At 41.0% G+C, this 27,848-nt stretch overlaps 1 protein-coding gene across 1 annotated transcript; it reads left to right on the forward strand.

Annotated features, from left to right (window-relative positions):
* The first annotated feature begins 5,214 nt into the window (after positions 1–5,214).
* On the forward strand, positions 5,215–27,729 carry LOC139455881 (epithelial sodium channel subunit beta-like). Its single transcript, XM_071237425.1, has 12 exons — positions 5,215–5,405; positions 15,996–16,188; positions 17,291–17,354; positions 17,744–17,891; positions 19,513–19,616; positions 19,935–20,098; positions 20,599–20,667; positions 21,420–21,522; positions 23,855–23,933; positions 24,135–24,254; positions 24,810–24,885; positions 27,562–27,729. The coding sequence occupies exons 1-12, from the start codon at positions 5,215–5,217 to the stop codon at positions 27,727–27,729; spliced, it is 1,479 nt and encodes a 492-aa protein (XP_071093526.1).
* The last annotated feature ends 119 nt before the right edge of the window (positions 27,730–27,848 follow it).

Genomic DNA, 27,848 nt, shown 5'->3' on the forward strand with positions numbered 1-27,848 from the left:
CTTTTATCCTCGCTTTTATCTTCGGTAAAATCATTACCACTGCCATGTGTTATTTATCATTCTTTGCTTCATCACCTCTCTGCTTGAACACGTTATGTCTTGCATTCCCCCGTTACTTATCGCTGGGGATATCCATCCACATCCTGGTCCAGATGACTCCTTAAACACTGATTCTGACGTTTGTATTTTCTATTATAATATCAAAGTATTAGCCATAAACTCATTGAAATGTATGATGCTAGATCTGACTTTGACGTCCTCTGTTTAACTGAATCACTTCCTCGCCATAGGGGCGGTCGGGTAGCCTTGTGGTTAAAGCGTTCGCTCGTCACGCCGAAGACCCGGGTTCGATTCCCGATATGGTAACAATGTGTGAAGCCCATTCTGGTGTTCCCCGCCGTGATATTGCTGGAATATTGCTAAAAGCGGCGTAAAACCATACTCTCTCACTCCTCGCCATACAATGCAGTGGAAGGACATTCTCGTGGATCACTACGATGAATCACACAGGAGGTACAATGGTTGCGTCAGGGGTGGTATAATAGTATACGTTTTTTATATACTTTGTGCCAAACATAAATTTGATCTTGACAAACAAAGACACCATGTGGTTTCAAATTAGTCGAGTATTTGCTTTTATGTGTCGCCTACCGCCCACATAATACCGCCAGTGTATAGTGGACTGTCTTCAACATATGCAAGAAAGCGCACTTGATTGTTCTTGTGATATCGTTCTTGTTGGTGATCTAAATGAATACTTCTTGAGAAGCACTGTCCGCCACGAATTACATCAAACATGGTGACCTTAACTCTTATTTATAAGATATTATCTTAATTAATAATTGTAATTGTACGCTTACAGGTGTTATTAATACTACACCTGATATGTCTGAAGCCTTTCTATGTGTAGTACTGTGGATATAGCAAAAGATAAAACCAAACAACAACATAAAAATAGGTTATAAATGAAAGGTTATAAAATAGAAATAAATGTTGTAAAAGAAAGTTTAAATCAATTATAATTAAATAACTAATTACGAAAATGAGTAATAAAACTTTTATGATTGGATTTAATTGAGATACATTGTAAAAGACGAAGGTTCGACTTAATATATTCGTCATATTTTGACTGATGCCAGCTCGGATGGACCTTTAGCGTTTACTGATGCTGGCACAGCAGAAGTTCTAAATGGTTATTTTGTTTCTATCCATAATGTTGAAACTACTGATCATTATTGATCTCTTTTTAAACTGCGTTATGAATCCTTCCTTATCGATATGACCATACAAGAGTGGAAACTACGAGTGATCTGATCACGTTTGTATCATGTCAGCAATCCAGTGGCCCTGATAACTTTAATCAAAGATTGTTAAAGACACTAGCAGATAAAGTTACAATTATACCATTACGTAGTATCTTCAATACATTTTCCATTGCACTGGAAATTAGTTCACGTCATGCTATTGTCTGCGAAAGGAGACAAATCCCTTCCTTTGAATTGTTGACCAATAAGCCATCTGAACTAATTTTGCCCAATATATTTGGCTTTTGTAATGCCAATAAAATATGTTTCAAAACATAAACGACAACCTTAAGCACATTGTCGACTTAGGCTTCTCGGGAGAAAATATTTGTAACATATGTACAAAATATAACATTTATGTAACATATGTATTTCTGTGAAAATGTTTGCTTCAATTGAAGTTTTGGTTGTGTTGACATTCATTACCTTGTTATAAAATATTTTTTTAGGTATTGGCACATCTACATTTTCAGGCCCATAGTTCATCGAACTTGTATAGTGTTCAAATTGATCTGATTGTGTGTTATATTTGTACACTCGAACCATTGCAAATATTACCATGGCAGTTTATTATAGATGAACATGGTGGTAGCCTGATTACAATGATTGTGTTTAGCTTGAAATTTTTCATAGTTCCAGCTCAGTTCCATCCTCGACACACAGGGCTATTGGCTTTATAGCTTCACACATTGCTAGGATTCATTTCTATCGCTACCACTGTCACGTGTCAGTTGGATTACATCCCCCATGTACGAGGGGTAAACCTAAACAAACTGGTTTTGGCACGGCGCTTATTCCTTTAGTTAGCTCTAACGGTTTGAACGTACACATTTAATGCTTGTCCTTTGTTATGTAAAGTACCTTAACTCAAATGACATCATCAGACATCAGAATTCTTATTATGATACGATATAATTAGGAAATTTATTACTCGTTACGATGTCCTATTGTGTTTCATGAATGTTGCACTGTTATAATGTCACATTATTGGTTCTGAAAGACCAAGGATCATCACCGAATTGACACTGGGCTGCGACTGGATTCTCGTACGGAAACCGGGGACGATTCTAAACAGTGAGCTGAGAAGACCAAGACAACAGAAGCGTCTCTTGTATACATTGCATGTCGGACTGACATTACTAGCATGTGCCAATGTTAATGTAATGTTGACGCTCTCAGTGATATTTTACGAAACTATGTTAAGCAGTATATCATATTTTTTTTTATTCAATCAAATTTTCACCAGTTTCCCATTTTCAAATGCAATAAAAAAATAATTTTACTCACAAATATTTCAAACCTTTCATTTGCTCTGAAGCTAATGATGGGAACAACCCCTCTCTTAGCAATATTAGTTGGTGGAAGAGCCATTTTGCCCCATGTGTATCACGGTGTGTGGAAGCCTTGAGAATAAGTATGGTGCGAACAATCTCACTTTGAGGTAAAAGTGAACTGCGGAACCATGGGTCACTCGGACACTCATATGCCTGAAATCGTCATAGTATGTGTTTGCTGCTGACAGACAATTATCATAATTAAGGCGGGGACACGGGTGGCCCAGCCGTCCAAGGCGCCGCGATTCGCTGTGCAGAGTTGCGTCCCTTGGGCAAGCCAGAAACCTATTAATGTGGGTTCGAATCACGGTTCGTCCCTATTATGTTTCTAGGTTTGTCAGCACCATACCCGTGCTCGTAGGTTTCACCTAAGTGGTAAACGTCTAAGACCTGCATCACTTCGATCTTTCCTCCCACATTAAGCTGATATAACTGGAATACTGTTAAAAGCGGCGTTAAACCCAACTCACTCACTCACTCACTCACTCACTCATAATCAAGGCGAACCTGGGATTCACACACACTCAGAGAAACCTAACAATCAGGCTCCACATATAGTGTTCGGCAATCGAGTATTTACTCACACATTTTACTTAAATGAGTGGATATGTTTCAAACAATTCTTCTTGAAATGTTTCATGTGACTTTTAATTTGTATCTGTTCGTGCTTAACCCCATGTCGCCTATAGTCACCACAGCGATATAAACCTCGAGGGAAGAGACACATCCGTGTTTGATGGTGGCTGAAAATCAGTGAGTGAGTGAGTGAGTATGGTTTTACGCCGCTTTTAGCAATATTCCAGCAATATCACGGCGGGGGACACCAGAAATGGGCTTCACACATTGTACCTATGTCGGGAATCGAACCCGGGTCTTCGGCGTGACGAGCGAACGCTTTAACCACTAGGCTACCCGACCGTCCCGGCTGAAAATGATACAAACACGAATTGGTTATTGGATAAATTTGTAGTGAGCAGAGTGAAGCAGGTATTGTCATGACCAGTTGGAATTGGTTTACATTCATATTCAGTCAGGTAACGCATTGGTAACGTTTGTAATTGTCTGGTCAAATCCAAATTTTACGTGAAGTCTTTGATAGGCATTTAGAAGATGGAATAATGTTGGCTCCAATGTACTTGTGTCCATAAGTGTATGATATCTCATAAAAAAATCCCCTGGGGTTTGGGAGGGACATTTACCTTGGGCGTAAACTATGGTTTTGAAATTTTACGCAAGCGAATGAGAAGTAATTGAGCAACGTTGATTTAATAGCTTATCTGGAGCTCTGCCCACCAGCTAACGAACGCAAGATTTACAGAGAACAACAGCCGTGTTCCAACGTGGTCAGAGCACCTGAAAACGACGTCACGATGCTAACATCCTACATTGTACGCCTTCTGTGAATCAGTAAGCAACAAAGAACTAAGGGCACTCTGTACCGGAACAGATAAATTGGGTGCTGAACTCAAGGTATATTTCACGCGAGAACCTATTGTTGAGCCAGTTGTCTTCTTAATGACTAATCTAAAAAAAACATCATCAATCTGAGAGTGTTAAAAGGTTTCTTCCATCACCAGGAATTGTTTTTATACATGCTGCATTTTCTGGTATGAATTAGTTTGGTTGGTTTGTTGTTTAACGCCGCATTTGGCAGTATTCCAGCTATATGGCTTTGGTCTGCAAATAATTGATTTTGGACCAGGTATCGATCTTCGCAATTGGGATATGAATGAGTGTGTGAGCATAGTCTTTTCAGCAGTGCCACGGCGTGGGAACCAGAAATGAGCTTCACACATTGTACTCATCAGGATAATCGAACCCGCGACTTCGGCGTGACGAGCGAACGTTTTAACTACAAGGGTGCATCACCGCCCCATTCGGGATACGACGACCTACATCAAACCAAGTCAGCGAGCCTGACCACCCGAACCGGTTAGTCGCCTCTTACGCTAAGCATGTTTAGCTGAAGACCAATTCTAACCCAGGTCTTCATGGGCCGTATGAATAAGTGAGTGAGTTGGGTTTAACGCCGCTTTTAACAGTATTCCCGTTATTTCGTGGCGTGTCAGCATAACCTTTTATTCTGGTTCCTCGATTCATCAGCTCAGCCAGACAGTGGAGTCGACATAAGAGTTAACACTTAATAGGCTTTATAGTCTCCTAATGTATTTCTGAAACTTAAAAACAGCATTTAAAAATTCAAAGTTTGCTATTGTGAGACTGCAATTGTATGGTAGATCATCTACTACAGAGCTATTGTGAAGTTTGAAAACGATGGCCTACGTAACAGCCAAGCTTACAAAAGTCGCTTTCATCTATTTTGTAATGAACATCAACACGTAAGCTTGACAGTAATGCATCCCATTTGTTCTTCAATAAATTAAATATGGATTCGAGGCACTCAGCTGTTAGACAATACTGCTGGAACTGTTCAGGGAATAGCTTTACAAATATCAATAATGAATATGACACTTAACTCAAGTAGGCACAGGACAACACCACAGTCCACTACTTAAAAGATGCAACAATAAAGAAGTTGTTCTGTTTCACATCGGGGCAAAGTATATCTGTGGACGATGGCCACCAACAAGAGGATACCAGCTTCGCAGATGCTGGGCGACTTTGCGGACAACACGTCAGCCCATGGCGTCCGCAAGCTGCACGGGAGGGGTCACTGGCTTTTTAAAGTCGTCTGGCTCCTTCTTCTATTGTCAGCGACAGGGCTTATCCTCATGCAGGTGTGGCAGCTCATCATCCAGTATCAAAGGTGAGTCAATCAGTATTCGAGGTGAGTCAATCAGTTGAGTCAACCAGCAGTAGAGGTGAGTCAAACAGTATCAAAAATTAGTCAATCAGAATCAAAAGTGAGTATAAACGGTATCGGAGGAGTGTCAGACAGGATCAGAGGTGATTCAACCAGTATCAGAAATGATTCAACTACTGTCAGAAGTGAGTCAAACAGATGTCAACCGGCGACAGGGAGTTCTCAATCAATCAGGCTATCAGCAGGGGGCGGCCGGGTAGCCTAGTGGTTAAAGCGTTCGCTCGTCACGCCGAAGACCCGGGTTCGAACCCCAACATGGGTACAATGTGTGAAGCCCATTTCTGGTGTCCCCCGCCGTGATATTGCTGGAATATTGCTACAAGCGGCGTAAAACCAAACTCACTCACTCACTCACTCTTATCAGCAGTGGGGCCACGGATGGCCCAGCCGTCTTTGCAGCTACAATTCGCTGTGTAAAGTTGCGTCCCTTGGGCACGCAACAACCCCGGTATGTCGATTATCTTCCTAGGTTTGTCAGCATTTCGCGGGTTTTCCTCATATTGCTTAACGTCTGAGACCTGCATCAATCCGGACTTTCTCCCCACAGTAAGTTGACACGCCGTGATATAACTGTATGACGTTCAAAACGGCGTTAAACCCAACTCACTTACGCACGTCTATTAGCAGTACCATTGTGTAAATCATTATATCACACGCAGACTGCCTGTGTACACCTTCATCTCAAACATAGGCTGTGTATAGACACCTTCCTCTCGCACGTAGACAAACAGTGTACACCTTCGTTTCACACGTGGACAGTCTGTGTACATGTGTATATCAGCTGTAGACTGTCTGTGCACACCGTTACAGCTTTATTATCCAAATACATTATAGCGACAAAATCCTTTCAATATTCATAAGAAATCGCTGCAGAAAACGGAATCGATTGCAAGATTCCATCAACTATGTGTTCGCGATGAAGGTGTACACAGGCAGTCTGCGTGTGATGCAAAGTCAAGTGAATTGTTTATCTGTAAAAACCACGGGCACATAGTCAAAATAGGGAATTGATCCAAAATTACTTTCGTCACTAATGCGTCAAATTTGGAAATGTCCTCCACATGTCCACCATAAAGCTTTTTGAAAGGTGAACTGGGGCCCTGAATGTTGTAGCCTTGATCAAACAACTTCTGAGCATGAGTTGTATTTGCGCTCTTGGACATTTTGGTAGAAAGAGCAACTTAGATTGAACCTCAGAAGCTGTGAAGGACTGGAGCTGCAAGAATATTGCTCTAAAAAGGTAACGTTGACTATTGGAGGTTGAAGTCATCCCTCATACAGGGTTGTGGAGTGTGTTCTGTCCCTCTGGATCTTTAAGCATATATGTAAATATGAAACAGATGAAGCCGTCCAAACTGGGGTTATTTGATGGTTATTAAAGGACTATGCAATTACTTTGTCCATGCCAATCCCAGCAGAAAGTTTGATTCATATGCATACAGAAACAGATAAGGAAGAAGGTGAGCGCAATTAGGTGTTCTTAGAAACTGACCCATACAACAAATTTAGCCACCTTATACAGTTGCCTATAGAATCATTTTAAATATTTTCAAAAGAGACTTAGTATATGAAGTTATCACTCTGCTGAAACAGTTTTGTACGAAATGGTACAGTGTCGCAGTCGAGAATGATGTTTGGATGTTACTTCCTATTTGCCGGATCCGTGAAGATCCAGGGTAGAGTAGGTCTTCAGGAACCCATGCTTGCCGTAAAAGGCGACTATCGGGATCGGGTAGTCATGCTCGCTGACTTGATTGATGCAGGTCATCGATCCTAATTGCGTGGATCGATGCTCATGATATCAATCACTTGATTTTCTGGTTCAGACTCGATTATTTACAGACCGCCGTCATATAGCTGGAATATTGCAGAGTACGGCGTAAAAACAACCAATCCTTTTTGCAGACCAAAAATCCGCACACATGCAATAAGTGACGGTTACTTTCAAAGATTGAATGTAACATAATTACAACCTTAGTGATCTGGGATATCAAATTGTCATTCAATAAATCAGAGTCTCGACGTGTACGCCAACTTCGCAAATGCCAACTGGCTTTTGGTACAGTTGCATGTTGTACATCTACAAGGATTTGCGACACGTGCACTTGCAGAGGATGAATCCATGAAGCCGAATACACTCTGCAAGTTACGTGGACCTCCTAACACAGCAACTTTTGAGCTGGTTAAACACATGTATGTCCACCAGTTAGCATTCCAACGCTTCAATAACAACGACGTGGTCTGTTGTTCAAGGTCCAAACTGGGTTTCTACACTTACAAATGTAGGTGCCCTGTAGTGTGATTGCACACTACATGACGCATACAAGACGATCTTGTACCAATACGTCAAGCTGTATAGTTGGGATACAAACAGCTGCACCCGCGCCACCCTGGGGATGCAGAAACTGAGACGATTCCTGTAGGAACTCTTTGGATCATATTCATTCATTACACAGCGAACGTGGGTGCGATAAAACTCCTTCCAATCTTTCAACAGATGATAAATAAAATAAACTAAGTATTGGTTGGCAATTTGTAATTTTCCTAGAAACAGCGATAACTAGTGGAAAGTGGGTATTGGGAATATGACTGCCCAGGAACAGGTACCAAAAAACACCTCACCCTAACGCGGCACCTCTGACGGCGCTCGTGCAGTGACAAAAACATGGTGAAACAGGTTTCCCGCCTATGCCATAAACTGCACGTGCACGTTAGCTGTATAAATGCGTTCGTCTATAGGGTATAAACACACGTGATGAAAGCACACAACAGAAATGCCACGACTGGCACAGGAGCAGAGAGAGAGAGAGCCATCGTTATGGCCGAAATGGGGGCAACACAGGTCCAAATTGCCAGAAGGTTTGGTTGTACACCATTGACAGTAGCCAGGCTGATTCAACGGTACAGGCAGACAGGAAGGACACAGGACAGGCCTAGAACCGAACGACCCCGAGTGACAACACCACTGGAAGACGGTCAGATACGGCTCATTCACCTGCGAAACAGATTCGTAACGGCGACGGCGACGGCAGCAACAACGTTGGAACATCCCATTAGCCAGCGTACAGTACTACGACGACTTCGTGCTGATGGAATCCGAGCGTATCGTCCTTTCCGAGGAATGGTACTGACTGCTCAACATCGACGCCTGAGACTGCGATGGGCGAGGCAGGTTCGACGCTGCCAAATGAGAAATTGGCGTCGAGTGCTATTTACTGATGAAAGTCGGTTTAACTTGTTTCGAAATGACGGCAGAGAACGAGTTTATCGACGCAGAGGGGAACGTTTGGCTCCGGCGTGTATTCGACAGGTCCAACAATTCGGCAGGGGAGGTGTCATGGTGTGGGGCGGTTTTTGTGGAGATCAGAGGACTGATTTGGAGATTATACAGGAAAACCTGAACGCTGTGCAGTACAGAGACCAAGTGTTGCAGCCAGTTGTTCTTCCGTTCTTACAAAACTAACAGCAGGGGACTTTGTTTCAACACGATAATGTCAGGTCCCATACTGCAAGACTGACTCGGAACTTTCTAAAACAGCAGAAAGTTGACGTGTTGCCCTCTTCTGTCCACTGACCCGATATGAATCCTATTGAACATCTGTGGGACCATCATGACAGACAGATTAGAGCACGCCATCAGCCTCCCGTAAACAGACAAGAATTGCAGCAGGCCCTGAGAGACGAGTGGCAACGGATTCCAGTCCACGTCATCAGAAGACTGACGTCATCCCTGAGGCGGCGTATCACAGCATGCATTGAGGCAGCTGGACGTCATACACGCTATTGAAGGCAACTGTGTCGACAATGAACTTGTAGTGTGTCTGACAATTTTTTGGTGACATTTCAGACAACTTTTGAAAATGAAATTTCTTACCCCACCATTGTTTACCTTCAGCTTACATTACCTGTGATTGCACAATTTCATCCAAACTGTGCTTGATCAATCATTTGTTACCCCTCCCTAGATTAGATTATAATTCACAACAAAACCTCTTCGTGTTATTTTTTATCGATCATGGAACTCGACCTATACTTTCTTTTGCAGCCCAGTTTAGCTTCAACGGGTGACATTTATTCATTAGTAATCGATTGTTCATAACACCGCGGGGAATTTAAAAAAAAACGAATAAAAATCAAATGTTGATGTGTGTGTATATATTGATTACACAGCAACGTATGAACGGCTTATATGGTGATTAGGAGTACGATTTGTTCTTTTTCGGAAAGAACGGGAGAAGATGGCGGGTGCCCACGTCGCGATTGCTGGGCGATATTGCAGACAACATGTCAGCCCGTGGCGTCCGCAAGCTGCACGAGAAGGGTCAGTGGCTTTTTAAAGTCCTCTGGCTCCTTCTTCTATTGACAGCAACAGGAGCTATCCTCATGCAAGTGTGGCAGCTCATCAACCTCTATCAGAGGTGAGTCAATCACTATCTGATATGAGTCAACCAGTATGAGAGGTCAGTCAAATACTACCAAATGTGAGTCAATCACAATGATACCAGTATATGTGCCAAATAGTATCAGAAGTGAGTCAATAGGCATCAGAGGTGAGTCAAACAGATGTGCGTCAACCAGCTTCAGTGACGTTTCATGTAGTATCCGAGGTGCGATATCTGGAGCTTGAGGTGAGTCTGTCAGTATCAAAGCTGTGGTAATCGACTTCACAAGTGGACGACATCAATATGACATTGTACTTTCCTTATGCAGCTATGCAAGCTCATTAGCAGGTGAGTCAGCCGACATAAACAATGAGTCAGTCAGTTTTACATGTAAATGTCAATTAATCAGTGTAAAGGGCGAGTAAGAGTGTCTCAAGTTACCCAAGTGTGGGTTAATCAACCTCAGGGAAAGTTCCTTATATCTGATAATAGTAAGTTAATATTTCGCAAGGATACAGTCACTATAATTTAAGTCGTAGACGCTTGATGTTAGATGCTGTACCTTTTTGGCCAGATTTCTGTTCAACTTGCCTTACGAATCCGTTGACTCCTACAAATTGAAATGTGATAAAAAAAAATATAAAAAATCGAAAGCAGTGTAAAAAACTCACCTGACCAGAAATAAGTGAATTTTGTTAAAAAGAAAATAATTTAAAATGGCTATCAATATAAATGAAATATTTAAATATCTTTAAGTTATGCCCGTCAGTAAAGACAGAGAGGTAACTGTTAATGTTTTTCTTACCCTTTTCTTTACCCAAAACTTCGTAACTACTAAACATTTTGAGGAAATCTAAATAAAATATATGGAACTGGATTTTCTTTATATATCTTAGACCTGTCGACTAAAAGAAATCTTTCCTACATATGCCAAGACGAGGTCGCATTTTGACATTGATAGTTGCTGGATTGTCTGGTCCAGATGTGAATATGTAAAGACCACCGTCAAATAGGTGGAAAATTGCTAATACGGCGCTAAACAACAAACGAAAACAAAAAATTTCGAATCTGCCAGTTTCGTGGTCCAGTTAGTGAGTTCATGGTATTTAGTTTTTAAAAACAAACAATTTTACAAAATCAACGATGGACAGTACTTGTAGATCGATCGCGCAATCATCACTGCAGCAGCCCTATCGTATAACGGATATATTCTGAATCCTGTAAATGTGTGCCTTATGATTTATTAATGTGATTTAAATTGTTGTTTTTGAAACTTCTGGATTGTTTCAATATTATTCCAAATAAATTGTTCATGCCAATGTAAGGATTCCGGGACAGAATACGTCCCAAGTATACACATGCACAAAAGTTAAGCGCCACCCACCATATTTGTGAGCTGTTACTTTTGGCACTTAATGCTGACTATTATAACGAGATGTACGATTGTTATAAGCCGTATATGTAAACCTCATGTGATGCAAAAGTTGTCCCAAAGCAAGTTTATCTTGTGTTCCAAACGAATATGAGCAGAAAGGAATTTTACCGAAGACCGGAAATTGAAGGATTAGAAAACATTGAAAAACTTTTTTTGTCATGTAACTGTCATGATATCAGCAGACCATATCAGGTGTCACATAGACACCCTAGGGAGTGCAGAGTCTATTGCAAGACAGGAACGTCAGTAACGTGTGTATGATCCACGGACATTGACCACAGCTTCAACCCTACGCCTCATACGCATTACAAGTCGTTGAATGCTTCTCTGAGGCAAACGGATCCATTCTTCATGAAGTGCGGCTTCAAGTCCAGCGAGATTTTGAACTGGGGGATCACGATGTCTGATTTTCCGGCCAAGAATGTCCCAGAGATGCTCAATCGAATTCAGATCCGGACTACAGGCCGGCCAAGGAAGAGTGGCAATAGCTTCTTGACGCAAATAAGCCAAAACTGCCCGAGATCTGTGTGGTCTAGCATTGTCGTCCATGTAAACAGGTCTTGTCTGAAGAGGATGGTTGTCAAAATGAGGGACTACCACTGGACGAAGAACGGCATCTTGGTATTGTTGGCCATTTAGGTTTCCACGAATTGTCACCAGCGGAAATTTGCAGTCGAAGGAAACACAACCCCATATCATGACAGACCCCCCGCCATATGTTAATGTCTTCTGGATGTTCCTTGGTGCAAAACGAGTGTTACGTTGCCTCCAAACACGTATTCGACCATCAACAGTTCGTAGCAGCATTCGACACTCGTCAGACCGATGGATCCTTCTCCAGTTGGCCAAGTTCCATCGACTACGGGCACGACACCATATCAGACGATTCCGCATGTGACTCTCAGTCAGTTGAGGACGTTTTACTGGTCTTCTGGCGTTATAACCAGCCGCAGTTAGGTCATCGTCGAGAGTCTCTGATGGGTCACCGCAATCTTAAATCTGTTGAAGTGGCAAATGGATTTCGTCTGACTATCCTGAAAAGACGTCTATCCTCTGTTAGAGGTCTTTCTTGGCCTACCAGACCTATGCCTGTCATTGACATCATTGGTTTGACCATGTTTGACAATCAAACGAGTGATAACACTGTGATGACGACCCGTTTGTCTTGCAAAGGCCCTGCATGACATGCCAGCATTTTCCATGCCTATCACTTGCAATCGTTCAACGTTCATTAACTTTCTCCTCACCATGGCTGATTTTCAACCTCTATTTGAAGGGGAATCTCACACAGGAGCAAAATGCAACCACGTGTCTGAAACTTGAATTTCACTATTTATAGGGTAGGGGAACTGCAGCAACACGTAAAGCACGCTTTCCTCGTGGTATCTAGACAAATTTGGGTTCATGAAACTATGGAAGCCTAATTCAGTCATACATCATCATATTTCGTATTTCTGATTCCCACACGTGAAATCAAGAGACTATGAATATGGTGGCGTTTAGCTTTTGTGCATGTGTATATATTATGTAGGGCGGTTGGGTTGCGTAGTGGTTAAAGCATCCGGTCGTCACGCCGAAGGAACGGATTGGTTCCCCACATGTGTGAAACCCTTTTAGTTATTGGTGGAATACTACTAAAATCCGTATAACCCCCCCCCCACCCCCCCACCCCCCACCCCCTCAGTACCGATATGTTGTCTGCATGGGGGACAAATATCTCGATCTAACTGCGCTCGAAAATTAGTGGCTAACAAACAAAACAAACATGAGCGGAAACAAAAATGTTGCAAAATGTTCTCAACACCTTATACATAAACGAATGGTGTGATCACATATTCAACGTTATTTTCGTTTTCGTTTTCTCTACTCATTTGAAAAGACAGTGGAGACACTGATACTCTTCCAAGTGATTCCCAGACAGTGTTGTAATGTTTTTACGTCGGTGTTTTGTGAGATTGTGTTGGCTGTAGCCACGCATGACTATGTGTTCTTCACTGTGTGGACAAACCCTGACATTCTACTTGCTGACCTACTGAGTTATTGCCAAAAGATAAAAGTGAATGAACTATTCAGACAAGCCCAGATCAACACAGGCGCCATCGTTAAACATTTAGCAATGCACAGAAGACAACTTGAGGCCGTAATGGGAAATCACAATGCACAAAGACTGTAGCGAATCACAGGAATATGTAAATAATTTATTTGGAAAGTGGAGACAGCGCTTTGATCTCAGATATTATGGAAATAGCAATTGTTTCAAAAGGCTGGACGCTTATAAACGATAAGCTATCCGGAAAATGTCCTTTGAAATAAAGGACTGTTTTACGCTGTCTTTAAAAATTTATCTTGAATGTTTACTGTATGAAATATTATAGGCCGAACTGAAGTGCATGCTTTACACTTTGGTATCATTTTACAAATAGATTCACAGGTTTCATGTATGTACATTTCTGCATTTAGAAATCATTCTCCCTGTGGAGATATGAAGAGGCGCCAAGTACGTCATGTCATTTTACAAATAGAATCACATGTTTCATGTATGTACACTTCTGCATTTAGAAATCATTCTCCCTCTGGGGATTTGAAGAGGCGCCAAGTACGTCATGTTATTTTACAAAAAGAATCACATGTTTCATGTATGTCCATTTCTGCATTTAGAAATCATTCTCCCTGTGGGGATATCAAGAGGCGCCAAGTACGTCATGCTATTTTACAAATAGAATCACATGTTTCATGTATGTACACTTCTGCATTTAGAAATCATTCTCCCTCTGGGGATTTGAAGAGGCGCCAAGTACGTCATGCTATTTTACAAAAAGAATCACATGTTTCATGTATGTCGATTTCTGCATTTAGAAATCATTCTCCCTCTGGGGATATGAAGAGGCGCCAAGTACGTCATGTTATTTTACAAATAGAATCACATGTTTCATGTATGTCCATTTCTGCATTTAGAAATTATTCTCCCTCTGGGGATTTGAAGAGGCGCCAAGTACGTCATGCTATTTTACAAAAAGAATCACATGTTTCATGTATGTACACTTCTGCATTTAGAAATCATTCTCCCTCTGGGGATTTGAAGAGGCGCCAAGTACGTCATGCTATTTTACAAAAAGAATCACATGTTTCATGTATGTCCATTTCTGCATTTAGAAATCATTCTCCCTCTGGGGATATGAAGAGGCGCCAAGTACGTCATGTTATTTTACAAATAGAATCACATGTTTCATGTATGTCCATTTCTGCATTTAGAAATTATTCTCCCTCTGGGGATTTGAAGAGGCGCCAAGTACGTCATGCTATTTTACAAAAAGAATCACATGTTTCATGTATGTCGATTTCTGCATTTAGAAATCATTCTCCCTCTGGGGATATGAAGAGGCGCCAAGTACGTCATGTTATTTTACAAATAGAATCACATGTTTCATGTATGTCCATTTCTGCATTTAGAAATTATTCTCCCTCTGGGGATTTGAAGAGGCGCCAAGTACGTCATGTTATTTTACAAATAGAATTACATGTTTCATGTATGTCCATTTCTGCATTTAGAAATTATTCTCCCTCTGGGGATTTGAAGAGGCGCCAAGTACGTCATGCTATTTTACAAAAAGAATCACATGTTTCATGTATGTCGATTTCTGCATTTAGAAATCATTCTCCCTCTGGGGATATGAAGAGGCGCCAAGTACGTCATGTTATTTTACAAATAGAATCACATGTTTCATGTATGTCCATTTCTGCATTTAGAAATTATTCTCCCTCTGGGGATTTGAAGAGGCGCCAAGTACGTCATGCTATTTTACAAATAGAATCACATGTTTCATGTATGTCCATTTCTGCATTTAGAAATCATTCTCCCTGTGCAGATATGAAGAGGCGCCAAGTACGTCATGCTATTTTATAAATAGAATCACATGTCTCATGTATGTACATGTACATTTCTGCATTTAGAAATTATTCTCCCTGTGGAGATATGAAGAGGCGCCAAGTACGTCATGCTTGGTCATTGGAGCCGACTTATATCTGGATCAGTCGGATCTGTGACATGGCTGAATACGTTTCATCATACCTACCTGTCTTGGATCGTTGCTCAGGCTTTAAGTCTTTAGTTTGCCTTATGCAGCATTGATCATTTACAAGCAGTCGGGATATAGCAGTTGACAGCACTTGCTTGTTAACTCACTACAACTAATGCAAACACATCATTATGGGGAACAATGACGATGAACATCACACATTCTGTGATGAGATAACTTGTGTCTTCGGCGTGACGAAATACTGTTTTGTCGGCCGCTACGCTATTCCACCGCCCTACGTTACAAATAAAACGTTAAGATATATAAAAATATATCTGTCTTCAAGCATGATAATTTTAGTTATTCTGGTTATTACGTATGAGTGAGTGAGTGAGTTAGTGAGTTGTGTCAATCATACAGCGACTTAAACAAGATGTGATATTATTAAACATTAAAGGTTGCATGCATAAGCAGTAGACATAAAATCTGTTTATTTTGATATGTGTTAAGTGTTTGAAAAACAAACCAACAACTAATGTTATTTTGGATTCAATGTATGTTTTAGGAGGTCCTGGTTCAGTTTGTTATCCTGGAAACACATTTCTCAATGTAATGTCAGTTTCGTAACATACATCTTACGAAAGGTTTAAGCTTTTTCGGCATCAGCGGCGTTAAAGTCAAATCATTTATATATTTCCAGACGGCCTGTTACAACCAAGACGACGATAAACACCCGCAGTCTTCAGTTCCCGAGCGTCACCCTGTGCAACCTAAACCCGTTCAAGTACTCCAACATTAGAAGTAACGAATTCGCCATGGCCGCCCTCAGGAGTTTGTCCAGGACTCTCAACGTCTCGCTGGAACAGTTTGGTAACACATCGCAACCCGATCCAGTAGGTTCACTCTTGACTTCACCTGAAACACTTGTGTTGTACCAACACATCCCAACCCGATCCAGTAGGTTCACTCTTGACTTCACCTGAAACACTTGTGTTGTACCAACACATCGCAACCCGATCCAGTAGGTTCACTCTTGACTTCACCTGAAACACTTGTGTTGTACCAACACATCGCAATCCGATCCAGTAGGTTCACTCTTGACTTCACCTGAAACACTTGTGTTGTACCAACACATCGCAACCCGATCCAGCAGGTTCACTCTTGACTTCACCTGAAACACTTCTGTTGTACCAACACATCGCAATCATATGCAGTAGGTTCATTTCTGAGTTTACCCGAGGCCTAAAGTCGGAGGGTGTCACTTTAAGACTATTTGGGTTTTTTTACGATTTAGTTAAATAAAAACACAGAAGTAAAATATAACAATCTACTGCCAATGACTTTGAAAGTATGGTGGCTAGATCTTAATCTCCATGGGCACCAAATGTGCTCGCCTTCTTGCTGATCTGTTTCTGTATGCATATGAATCCGAATTTCTGCTTGGCAAAGTCAAAACAGGTTAATTTGACCAAGAAGCTTAACAGATACTTGATTTTCAAGTATATCAATAATCTGATATCCTTTATGAACCATCAAATAGCCATTTCCCTTCCATTGATTTACCCACTTGAACTAGCAATAAAGGAGAACCATGAGACCGCCTCGTCTCTTTCATATTTAGATATGTGCATATATTAAAACGGAGTGACAGAAAACACTCCACAATACTGTATGACAAGAGAGTAAACTTTTTCTTTATGTCGAACAATACTCTATTCCCGTTGTCTGCATTTCACAACTTTCGACGAACTATCGAGCATGCTCTTTCTACCAAGATGACCAAGAGGGTCATAAGACTCTTGCTTAAAAGTTCTTTGATCAAGATCACTTTATCAAGGCCTCAGTAAACCTTTCAAAAACCTGTACGGTGGCCGCGTAGGGGACATTTGAACAGCAACTTGACTGGCACGTCATCCTGACTACAGATATACAGTATGTCATTTAAATGACATGATCCCTACGTCGTGAAGTTACTGAATTTTGGTCTATGAACAGGAAAACGATGGTGGCGGGGAAGTTTACGTGGATGACGTCGTAACATCAAGGAGTACATACTCAGGTAACTTTGTTTCACTACAAACCGCAGCAACTTGACGCTACATGTACATGTGTTTCCTTTCTTATATCAAATAAGATTAGTATTTAGATTTCTATATAGCTGAAGGCAGATCAATGTGTGAACATGTAATACCAGCTTTTCTGCAATATATGTAGGGGCGTCGGGGCAGCGTAGAGGTGGAACAGTTGGCTCCTCATGATAAAGACCGGGTTCCATTCCCAACACGAGTACAGTACATGAAACCATTTCTATCATAACCGATTATTTGGCTTGAATATACTTAATTGGCGAAACCCGAAATGGACTTCTTCCCATTTGAAAGTACAAAGAATTCTCTTGTCAACTCCCTTGATGCACTTTAGATCTAAATCGCACTTTACATTGTTCAGTGAGTCAGTTCCTGACCCAAGCACCGGAGGAGTTCCGGATGGATACTCTGCTATCTCTGGCAGACAAGACAGACATCCGTGCGTTGGCACAGCCTGTCTCGGAGCTCATCGTCAGCTGCACCTTCGCCGGCAGCGACTGTCACCACAGGTAACTGTGGACTATTTGCAACCCTTGCCTTTAAGAACAAGGAATCCTAGCGAGACAGTCGAATAAACATCTGATCTTTTCCCAGCAGACCAATATATCCTTGGTAGGTCGTCCTCAGTAGCATATAGACTTCTGATATTGGCTGCTTTGCAGCAAACGAATACAATTGGAGTGTGACAATTCTCTAAAATAAGTAACAAACTCACCTTGGCCCTCCATAAGAACACTGTTCATTGGAAAGTAATTCTCTACCTCAATCTAAAATGTAACCTTAACCTTCAAACAGTAGAAAACTGAATTCTGGATAGGTCCTTTTCTGTCTGTGTTTTTTAACCAGCATGTCGATTATACATGTATCAATAACTAATAAGTGGTTTTAGAACCGGTATTCGAAAATATAGTGGGTCATACTTGATGTTTTGTTTCGAAACTGTTGGCTTTTTTATTATTCTTGCATGTATATTTGGGTGAAATATGGGTGGAAATGTCAAATGTCTTTTGGGCATGTCAGTCTCATTAAGCATGTATTCATTGTGCATGTGTGTTTTCAATACATTGCTGCTAAATGCAGTGACGACACAAGTCATGTGTACTGTAGATGTGAAGGTGGTCATTGCAATCAAATGTGCATGAGACGGAAAAATGTTTCATCATAGATAGTGATTACACGAAATGTTCGCGCATCAGATGAATATGTCATGTCGTACTGTCGTGTGAAGGTGATTTTTAAAACAACTGTAACAGCGAACATGTTCACGGAAAGGTATCTTCACGTTGCAAAGCAGTTAACTGACTACAAAAGTCCAGTTTCCACTCTTGCCGAAGTTCGCTGGAATGTCTGGGCTCGATCGTAGCGCCACCAGGGTCTACTACGAGTAATGTCCCTTTTTGTCCCTTCTGTGTCCCTCCAATTTTCCAATCAGATTCCATCTCTCATATCACTTGCATGTGCTTCAAACAAAATGGCGGCGCCCAGTCAAGATGATCTGGTCAATAATCAAGATCTATATTGAAAAAAAGGGTCTTACCTCGCGAAATGCATTAAATAATTTAAGCACCTTGATGAAAAGATTTGGAAAATACCAGTCGATGCTCAGTTGACGTTACACATGTTTTGCAAATCCTACCGTCTACCTAAATCTGCACGTTGAAAAATTCATTTTGTTTTCGAACCGGACGTCTGGTTCGTATCGCGATTTTGATTGGACTATGCATAGACTCGTTAGTCCAGCCAAAATGTAACTTCATTCAGCCTAGTTCCGCAAGGGTGGTAACTGGACTTTTACGCCCTTGCCTGTGGAAGATGGACCAGAACGACGTATGAAGTGTGAGTGGTGGGGAAGGGTGGAGGTGGTGCGAGTGTGTTGAGGGGGGATTTTTCGGTTTCTGCCTCGAAACATTCATGATTAACGCTGAAAGGAGGTTGCCAACAATTAGGTTGTTCCACAACGTTTTTGTGTCAAGAACATCCGGAATAAAACACACACACACACACACACACACACACACACACACACACACACACACACACACACACACACACCAAAATATCAACTGATTTATTCTTTTGGTCCTTTGGTTGACACGATTCAACAGCTCTGATATGGTTGTGGTCTTGCAGCGAATTCTCGTGGATCTACGACCTCGACTATATGACATGCTACCAGTTCCCACGGAAAAACAGCACCCGCTCGTTCGACGTCTACAACGCTGGACAACTCTTTGGTAAGTATGAATGAATCATGATCAGTCGAGGCTTGTCAGATGAATGTGTGAGGAAACCCCCCAAGTAATACACCCCACCAGAAGGTAACAATAAGAATGACAATCGTTATTCCAGCTATTATAACTGCCTGTCAGCTTCTGGTTGACAGAAAGCCCATAGGCATGCAGATAGTAGACGTTTAACCCACAATCAGGGTTTTGTGTTGAAAAAGCAGGAGAATCTCGTATTTGGACACCCAACCATCATATCCCACCACAGAAAAGGCGTTGTACTACCGATGATCAGATGTAGTGTGGTTTGCCTTTTTCTTTCTTGAGGTCTAAGTTTGATTCTGAACGTGGACCAGAAAGAGTACATCCCCTTCGTGACGCCCAGCGCCGGTATCCGTGTGGCGATCCACGAGTTCGACTCGCCGCCTAATCTGATGCAGAAAGGGCTGACTGCTCCCCCGGGCTTCGAGACATCCATTGGAATCAGACCAGTGAGTACGAGACAGTGAAATTATCTTGATGAGCCCACCTGCGATTTTTTTCCGATTGTTTGTGTTTGAGTGGAGAGTCCTGTGTCATGTCTCTGTTCTCTGTTGCGATTCTCTTTTATGTTAGAGACGGAATGGTTCCTAGGTCACTTCATCAAGACATATTCTTCATCAAACACACCTTTGCGAATCTACAAATGTCAGTGTGTAGACAGACAACAAACACACCATTATATTTTTGTTATTGAGCAATGAAGAAGGAGTATTCGCCAATCTCAGGGTGGAAAATTTGTCCTCGGCGATTTCAGATCCTAATGGACCTTGACATTTGGGTTTGAGATGATACTGACCCATTGACGATTGGCAGTGGCTCTTTATTTATTCCACAGGGGAGCTGTTCAGTTCGATAGATACGTTTTCGGCCAACACTGTGTACTATGAAAAAACAATTCTGGTTGCGTTATATCTGAAATTCCAACTCAGTCACTGCCTCTATTCTTCAGGTGGTCCGAATACACCAGCCAGCCCCGTACGGCAACTGTGAAACCGACAACCCCTATGGAGACATTCAAGTAAGCAGGGAAGGATCCCTCAACCAGCACTGCAAGGAATCCATAGTGGAACTATCTATGATGTGAAACACATACAGGCAGATGACGTACACACCCAATATGTTCAAAATGTTTCTGAGTTTGTCTCTCGTCAAATCAAAGAATTCGCCCAATTACCATAAAACATATTATGCTCTCTTTTGTAATACGGATGTCATGTTATGAACTTTATAGGACGGAATCTGACGGAATGGGTTTCGTGCAGTGCCACTACTCCATATAATTGCTGTTAGCCATATCAACAGGGTTGACTCATGTGTAAATGTTTTGTGTTGCTGTTGTCAGTGAGAGCAATATGTTTGTGTACAGTGAAATCAGTTTGCCCGGGCCCCGTTCAACTGGAACCAATTACCATTGGAACTTTCATATACATCAATGGGCATCATCACGAATATATCAAATCGTCGTTCACTTACTACGTATTCAAGAATCCTTTTCTTTTTCTTTTTGTGTCATCTGCTCTTTAATCGAATTAGTATTTTTCAGACTGTGTTTACCTACGGTTTTAACTTTAGTTTAACATTACTTCTTAAACCGACAAATCTAACACCAACAAATCATTCAAAACGGAATTCGCTATAACTGGCGAATAAATGTGGGTTCATTGTAATATGAAATTAAAGAGTATGAAATCGGTTGTATGCTCTTTCGCTTGTGATGGCATTATGTGTACTTTAGATAATTATATTCTTATGTCGTTGCTATTGTTACAGACGTGTCAGCGAAGCTGCCTGGAGGATCTGATTGAAAATGAATGTGAATGCTCACGGAGGATCGACAACCCCAACAACACCACCTACACGTGCTCCGGAGGCCGTGAGTACGATAACTCATTCAGTGAATAACGTACTAACCAACTGTGTATGCACTTAGTTTGTAAACATTATAATAGATCTGCTGTGTGACATTGATGATGACCAACTCCGTGGTCTAGTGGTAGAGCGTCCGCCCGGAGAGCGAAAGGTCCAGGGTTCGATACCCGACCGCGTCATATCAAAAGACGTTAAAAGATGGTACTTTTTGTTACCCTGTCTGGCGCTCGGCATTCAGGGGCTAAAACAAGGACTGCTCGGCACGGAGTCAGTATACTGTGTCTGAGTGGGATGTTCATTTTAAACTGCGGCATGGTATCTCAGTGAGCCAGCACTATAAATCGGCATCAGTCCGGACTAGTACAAGCAGTCACACACACACACACACACACACACACACACACACACACACACGTGCATGCACGTCGCTATATAAGTGCAATAATCTTGAACGCGACGTTAAACCCCATTTCACCTCACCATTGATGAGCTTCATGTTCATCAGGGTAATTAACACACAGAATCGGGGATTTCTACCCCATAAAATGAAGGGTTAACGTATTAAAGAATTGACTGGATCTTTTTTGAGAACCTGTTTCATAATCAGTTGTTATTGACACGTTAGCTGTTGTTACTCACGTCCTCCCTGAATCTGCCATAGAAACAGTGCACCTCTTTGTTCATTATGCTGTGTCCATTTGAATAAAGTCTGAAGAATTACATAATATCATTTAGTTTGGTTTGTTCGTTGTTTAACGCCGCACTCAGCAATAGTCCAGCTATATGCAGCGGTCAGTAAATAATCGAATCTGAGCGAGACAATCCAGAGATTGGCTCGTGGGCAACGAACTATGCAACTGAGATCCGATGGCATGTATTAACCAAGTCAGCGAGCCTATTACGACAAGCATTGTTTACCGAAGACCAATTCTGAACCGGACTGTATAGGGAGCATGGTAGCATAAGATTAATATAATTCTTTAAGTAGTACTGCTATAAAGTATTTTAATAATTTGAGATTTGCCTTGACTAAATTCAGCACCTAAACAAAACAATTATCTGTATAATCATGTCAAAATGTGATTTTAGGCTTGAAATAATTTGTTACCATGCTCAGTCAGGTTGATAAGGCGAGTTGTCGTTATTTAGACATTCACTCAACATGGTCGAAAACACTGAAAGGAAGTGCCCTTCTTCTACTATAGAAGCAGACGGGGTCGTATGTTGTCGCGTTTAGTACGTTGGCTTACAAAAAATGCACATCTGCACATGGGTGCGTGGAGGAGCACTGACGTCGCCAATCAAGTCACTGAAAATACAGGGAACATAATTGAAACGAGATGCCATAAGATCCGTAAATGACGTCACAGCTAAACATTTTTTAATAAACATACTCAACCTTTGCGAAAACATGTAGTGTCAAGTTGAAACACGGATTCTCGATTATTGATGAAGAACTTGAGCTTGAGCGCAAAGGTCACTCATAAAAGTGTGTGACAGAAATACACCATCCTGACCATCCTGTCTGAAGATAGTAGGTCTGTTTATAAGACTTATGTATCTTTGCGCCTTGACGTTGGAGAAAAGTTCTTGACACCATTCTTAAGATGGGCGAGTTGTTTCATTGGATTGATGTATCTTTGGGCCTTGGTGGTAGATACTATTTCTCAAGACCCCACATTAGATGGCAGGTCTGTTGATTAGATTGGTGTAGCTTGGTGCATCAAGTAAATGACAGTCAGACAGACAGACATCTTATTTGGTAGTTGTGGCTGCATTGTGCAGTTAACGGTTAATTTTTGTTGTTATGTGATATATATGATATACAAAAAATATCTGACAATATATGATTTAACAATATGGCTGGTTGACGTATGACATAAGAGTTGTTGGATTCTATAAGAGTAATCACCAACATACTGTTTTCATTAATATTATTTTACTTCGGAATATACGTTTCTCTAAAAAATCAAACGTATCACATATCGAAAAGTCATCGTGAAATTCATCCGAAATCACCTTTTATTGACACTGTGTATCAATTGTGGACCGTTACTCATTTTAACTTCTCTGTGTTCATATCTAGGACTGATATTGACACTACAATTGTGTGATTACTCTCTAAAATTACACAGATCGTCTAACATATGTATATACTTTTCATGTTCTACTTAGATCTGACTTAATATTATTGTGATGGCTGGGGAATGGATGAAATGGCTGAAGGTGAAATACTATCATGCGAGTTTTGACTGTAGATATAATGTACACTTTGCCCAAATGTGCATAAGAACAACTTTTCATGATCTACTATGAACAATAAGAATTGTTTGCAGAGACCGACTGCATAAAGGAGGTTATCAAGAAAAGACAGGAGGGAAATCTCACGTGCGGGACATGCCAGATATCGTGCAGGTGAGTGAGGGTACCGTTACCGACTGATATCGCGAGCAACGTCACATATAAAAGACACATATTTAAATGTTTATGAAAATGAAACAATGTGGAGGACATGGAAAACTTAGTTATCAAAACAACTAACCATATTTAACTGGTGTTAGAGAACCTAACAACAACCTTTCTTTGAGAAGTATATTAATCAATGTTGCCGTGCAGGGAGCATGACTACATGCGACGTCTCTCCATGACGACATGGCCCTCGGACCACCACGACATGGCTCTCAAAGCTGTCATCAACGCCAACAATGAGAAGTCACTGGGAGACATTGATACAAGGTAACTGATATGAGAAACGTTTCTCAATCTTCCTCTGGAGGTTACGGTGATGATTGCAGCGACGACACTATTCCCTTGCATGTTCATATTGATTACTCACGTGGACCCAATGAACTGACATGGTTAAAAGTTGATGGTCAGGGTTAGGATATACACTATGTTTACACTATATACTGGCATGGTTACATTTGCAGTTAAATCCTGTTTACGCTATATACTGACATGGTCAGAGCTAGGGTTACCCTTGTTTACAATGTATATGGGACTGTCATGTTTAGAGTTAGGATACCACCCGTATTCACAACGAAATAGCATGATTTTGGTAAGGATACCACCTGCATACACTACGTATTGCCATGGTTAGGGTTAGAAGGTACATTTCTCCTGTATACACTATGATAATGGCATGGTTAAAGTTAGAGTTAAGACTTCATGGTTCGATTGGGGTTTGTTTAGGTGTGAGGGTTAGGGTTAGGGTGTACACTCTACGTACTGGCGTTAACTTTTATGATGTAGTCTTTAACCTTCCACTGGTGCTTTTGTATGCTTTAATAGGAAGAACCTGGTGTCCCTCAATGTCTTCTTCTCCGAGCTGACAGAGGAGATCGTGCAAGAGGTGCCAGCTTACATGGTAGGAGAATCTCTACAGGCCGTTTGGCTGCAAATGAGCACGATGAATTGAAAAAAAAACAAATAACAAAAATCAAGTATTTCACGTCATCTGACCAGCGCATCTTGTCAGTCAACAACGATGTATACTATGTAGCACGTGCAGTACGTGTTTGCGCTACTCGTCCTGTCGTTGTTGTCCCCTTTTATTCAAGATGTCAACTTATACATACACTTACACGTACACATAACAACATGAAACTTTCTTAAACAACTTTTTTCCAGAGATGGGAATACAAAAAAGAGCAGATATTGTTTGGTACAAGGTGTTCATTGCTGTGTACCGTATCGACATGTAATAGACTATTCCCGATGTTGAGTAATTTTGCAATTCATCGTTCTCATTTGGAGCCAAACTGACTTTACTAGACACATAAATCTTAATCCGAAACTGTTTTTGTTTGCTTTTGTCAGACGTGGACTTACAGAAATGTGCTGTCTGTTTACTTTGCAATCTAATTACATCTGAACCATGATGACACATCAGAAATAAAAGCCACCAGTGAAACCACCTTATATGTTATATATATATATATATATATATATATATATATATAGAGAGAGAGAGAGAGAGAGAGAGAGAGAGAGAGAGAGGGAGAGACAGAGAGAGAGGGAGAGACAGAAATAAAAGCCACCAGTGAAACCACCTTATATGTTATATATATAGAGGTTATCACGCGAGTGTGTTTGGGGATGGTAAATATCCTGCATTAGGAATAAACATTGTATTTAGCGAGCCTTGGCGAGCTAAATACATAGTGTTTATTCCTAATACAGGATATTTACCATCCCCAAACACACAAGCGTGATAACCTCTTTATCATATAATGTCATTCTTTAATTCTGTGCTTCAAAATCACTTTCCCTCTTTCACAAACATTACCGAAATATTGCGAGTTTTCCTGGAATGCGCGCATTAATATTTATTACGTCACAGGGTAAGTGATGTGTCAGTCGGACAGTGACAGTAGCCAATATAGTTCCAACTGAAATCTGTTTCTTATACAGTGGCGAAGCAACATATACGCAAAACAACTATTGTTTTTATTTGCCTTTCGCGGCAATCCATCGGTCTGTCCGCTAGAGTAACTGCCCTTTGTCAAAGGGAAGCTACTCTAACCCTAGTCTATGAGACGTCACGGCCACGGTCAGACGTTGTTGACCGTTGGTATGTCATAACGTTAAGAAGTGTAGTCAGATGTACACACAGCGACAAAACGAAACAAGGTAACAATTCAAACATATTTGGTTCCAAATCAAACTATTTTAATTTGTGGAGAAGGTTTCAAGCCGCAGACGTCTACAAGCACAGATATGGATACTGATCCCACTTGGCTAGGCCTCGTGCCCTCGCAAAATTGTTTCGAAATTTATATCTCGAAAGTTGCCAAAACTTATAAAATGCCTTAGCTACGTCACACTTAGACACTGATTTTCAGTATATTAGACTGTTCTTTTGATAATGATAGCAATTTTCCCTGTAGTTTATCCAGATTCCCGATGGTTAATTCTGACTCGATCGCCAAATGACGAGGGCGACGCCATGTTTGTTTATAAACACTGAAAGTAGTCCCTCTTGACCTTTGATATTTGCATCTCTATCCGCATATGACCCCAACGGATATCGTTTTTATCCGTTGGCTTTATCCTGCCGAGAAATCGACCCATTATATGATAAATATATATATATATATATATATATAGAGAGAGAGAGAGAGAGAGAGAGAGAGAAATAAAAGCCACCAGTGAAACCACCTTATATGTTATATATATATATATATATATATATATATATATATATAGAGAGAGAGAGAGAGAGAGAGAGAGGGGGAGAGGGAGAGAGAGAAATAAAAGACACCAATGAAACCACCTTATATGTTATATATATATATATATATATATATATACACAGAGCGAGAGAGAGGGAGAGAGAGAGGGAGAGAGAGAAATAAAAGACACCAGTGAAAGCACCTTATATGTTATATATATATATATATATAGAGAGAGAGAGAGAGAGAGAGAGAGAGAGAGAGAGGGGGGGGGGGGGGAGAGAGAGAGGGAGAGAGAGAAATAAAAGACACCAGTGAAACCACCTTATATGTTATATATGTGTAGATCTGTGCATATTGATTTAGAGGAACAAAGAAATTATCCAAAAGAACTTGAGACAAGAAAGTAGGATTTCGATGATCGACTTTGCCATTATGTTGAACAATATTTTTATTAGCTATTGTCTTTGGTGTCTCTGAACTTTTGTGGTACAGACGAACTGCTATTTCTACGACCATTTCAAATAACGTCGCGATTCATTTTCGTTATGAATGTCGTGGTCGACATCCGGGTCCACCTGTGGTATTTTGGGACTTACAAGTACACAGAAATAAGCAAACCCGTTTTCCCTTTAATGCGATAGTATTCTTGCGATCATTGAAGTTGAAGACAAATGTTTACCATTTCCTAGAAATCCACCAGCATTGGCATAGATACTTACCTACCATAACAAGATTATTATTCGAACCAAAAACAAGGTTTTTGTCAGGTACCACTGCACATCAGATTACACCGACTTGGACGACTTGGGCACATGTGATACATATGGATGACTGAATGTAAAGTAACTTCCACTGTTCTATTTCAGTGGGAGAACTTGTTGAGTGACATCGGAGGCCAGCTGGGACTGTGGCTGGGTATATCAGTTCTGTCCCTTTGCGAAGCCATTGAGCTTGTCCTGTTGATGATCGGCAACTGCTTCAAGAGCAAGGCAGGCAACAACGTTACCCATGTGACGCCCATCGATGGAAAATGAATGCACACGGATATGGCACACCCTTGTGTGAATTACTGGGACCAAACATTCTATTTTATTGTTTTCAAAATATTTACAGGTTTCAAATTGTTTCAAAATGTCTTTGTAGTTTTAATTGT

This window comes from Haliotis cracherodii, unplaced genomic scaffold (genome assembly GCF_022045235.1).
Source record: "Haliotis cracherodii isolate W230 unplaced genomic scaffold, xgHalCrac1.p SCAF_11, whole genome shotgun sequence".
In the NCBI taxonomy this organism is placed as follows: domain Eukaryota; kingdom Metazoa; phylum Mollusca; class Gastropoda; order Lepetellida; family Haliotidae; genus Haliotis; species Haliotis cracherodii.

Excerpts from the sequence above, each read along its gene's own strand:
- LOC139455881 (XM_071237425.1), top strand. The coding sequence starts at position 5,215 with ATGGCCACCAACAAGAGGATACCAGCTTCGCAGATGCTGGGCGACTTT. Across the intron at positions 21,523-23,854 it reads CTACACGTGCTCCGGAGGCC|AGACCGACTGCATAAAGGAG; the intron begins GTGAGTACGATA and ends AATTGTTTGCAG. Across the intron at positions 23,934-24,134 it reads ACATGCCAGATATCGTGCAG|GGAGCATGACTACATGCGAC; the intron begins GTGAGTGAGGGT and ends GTTGCCGTGCAG.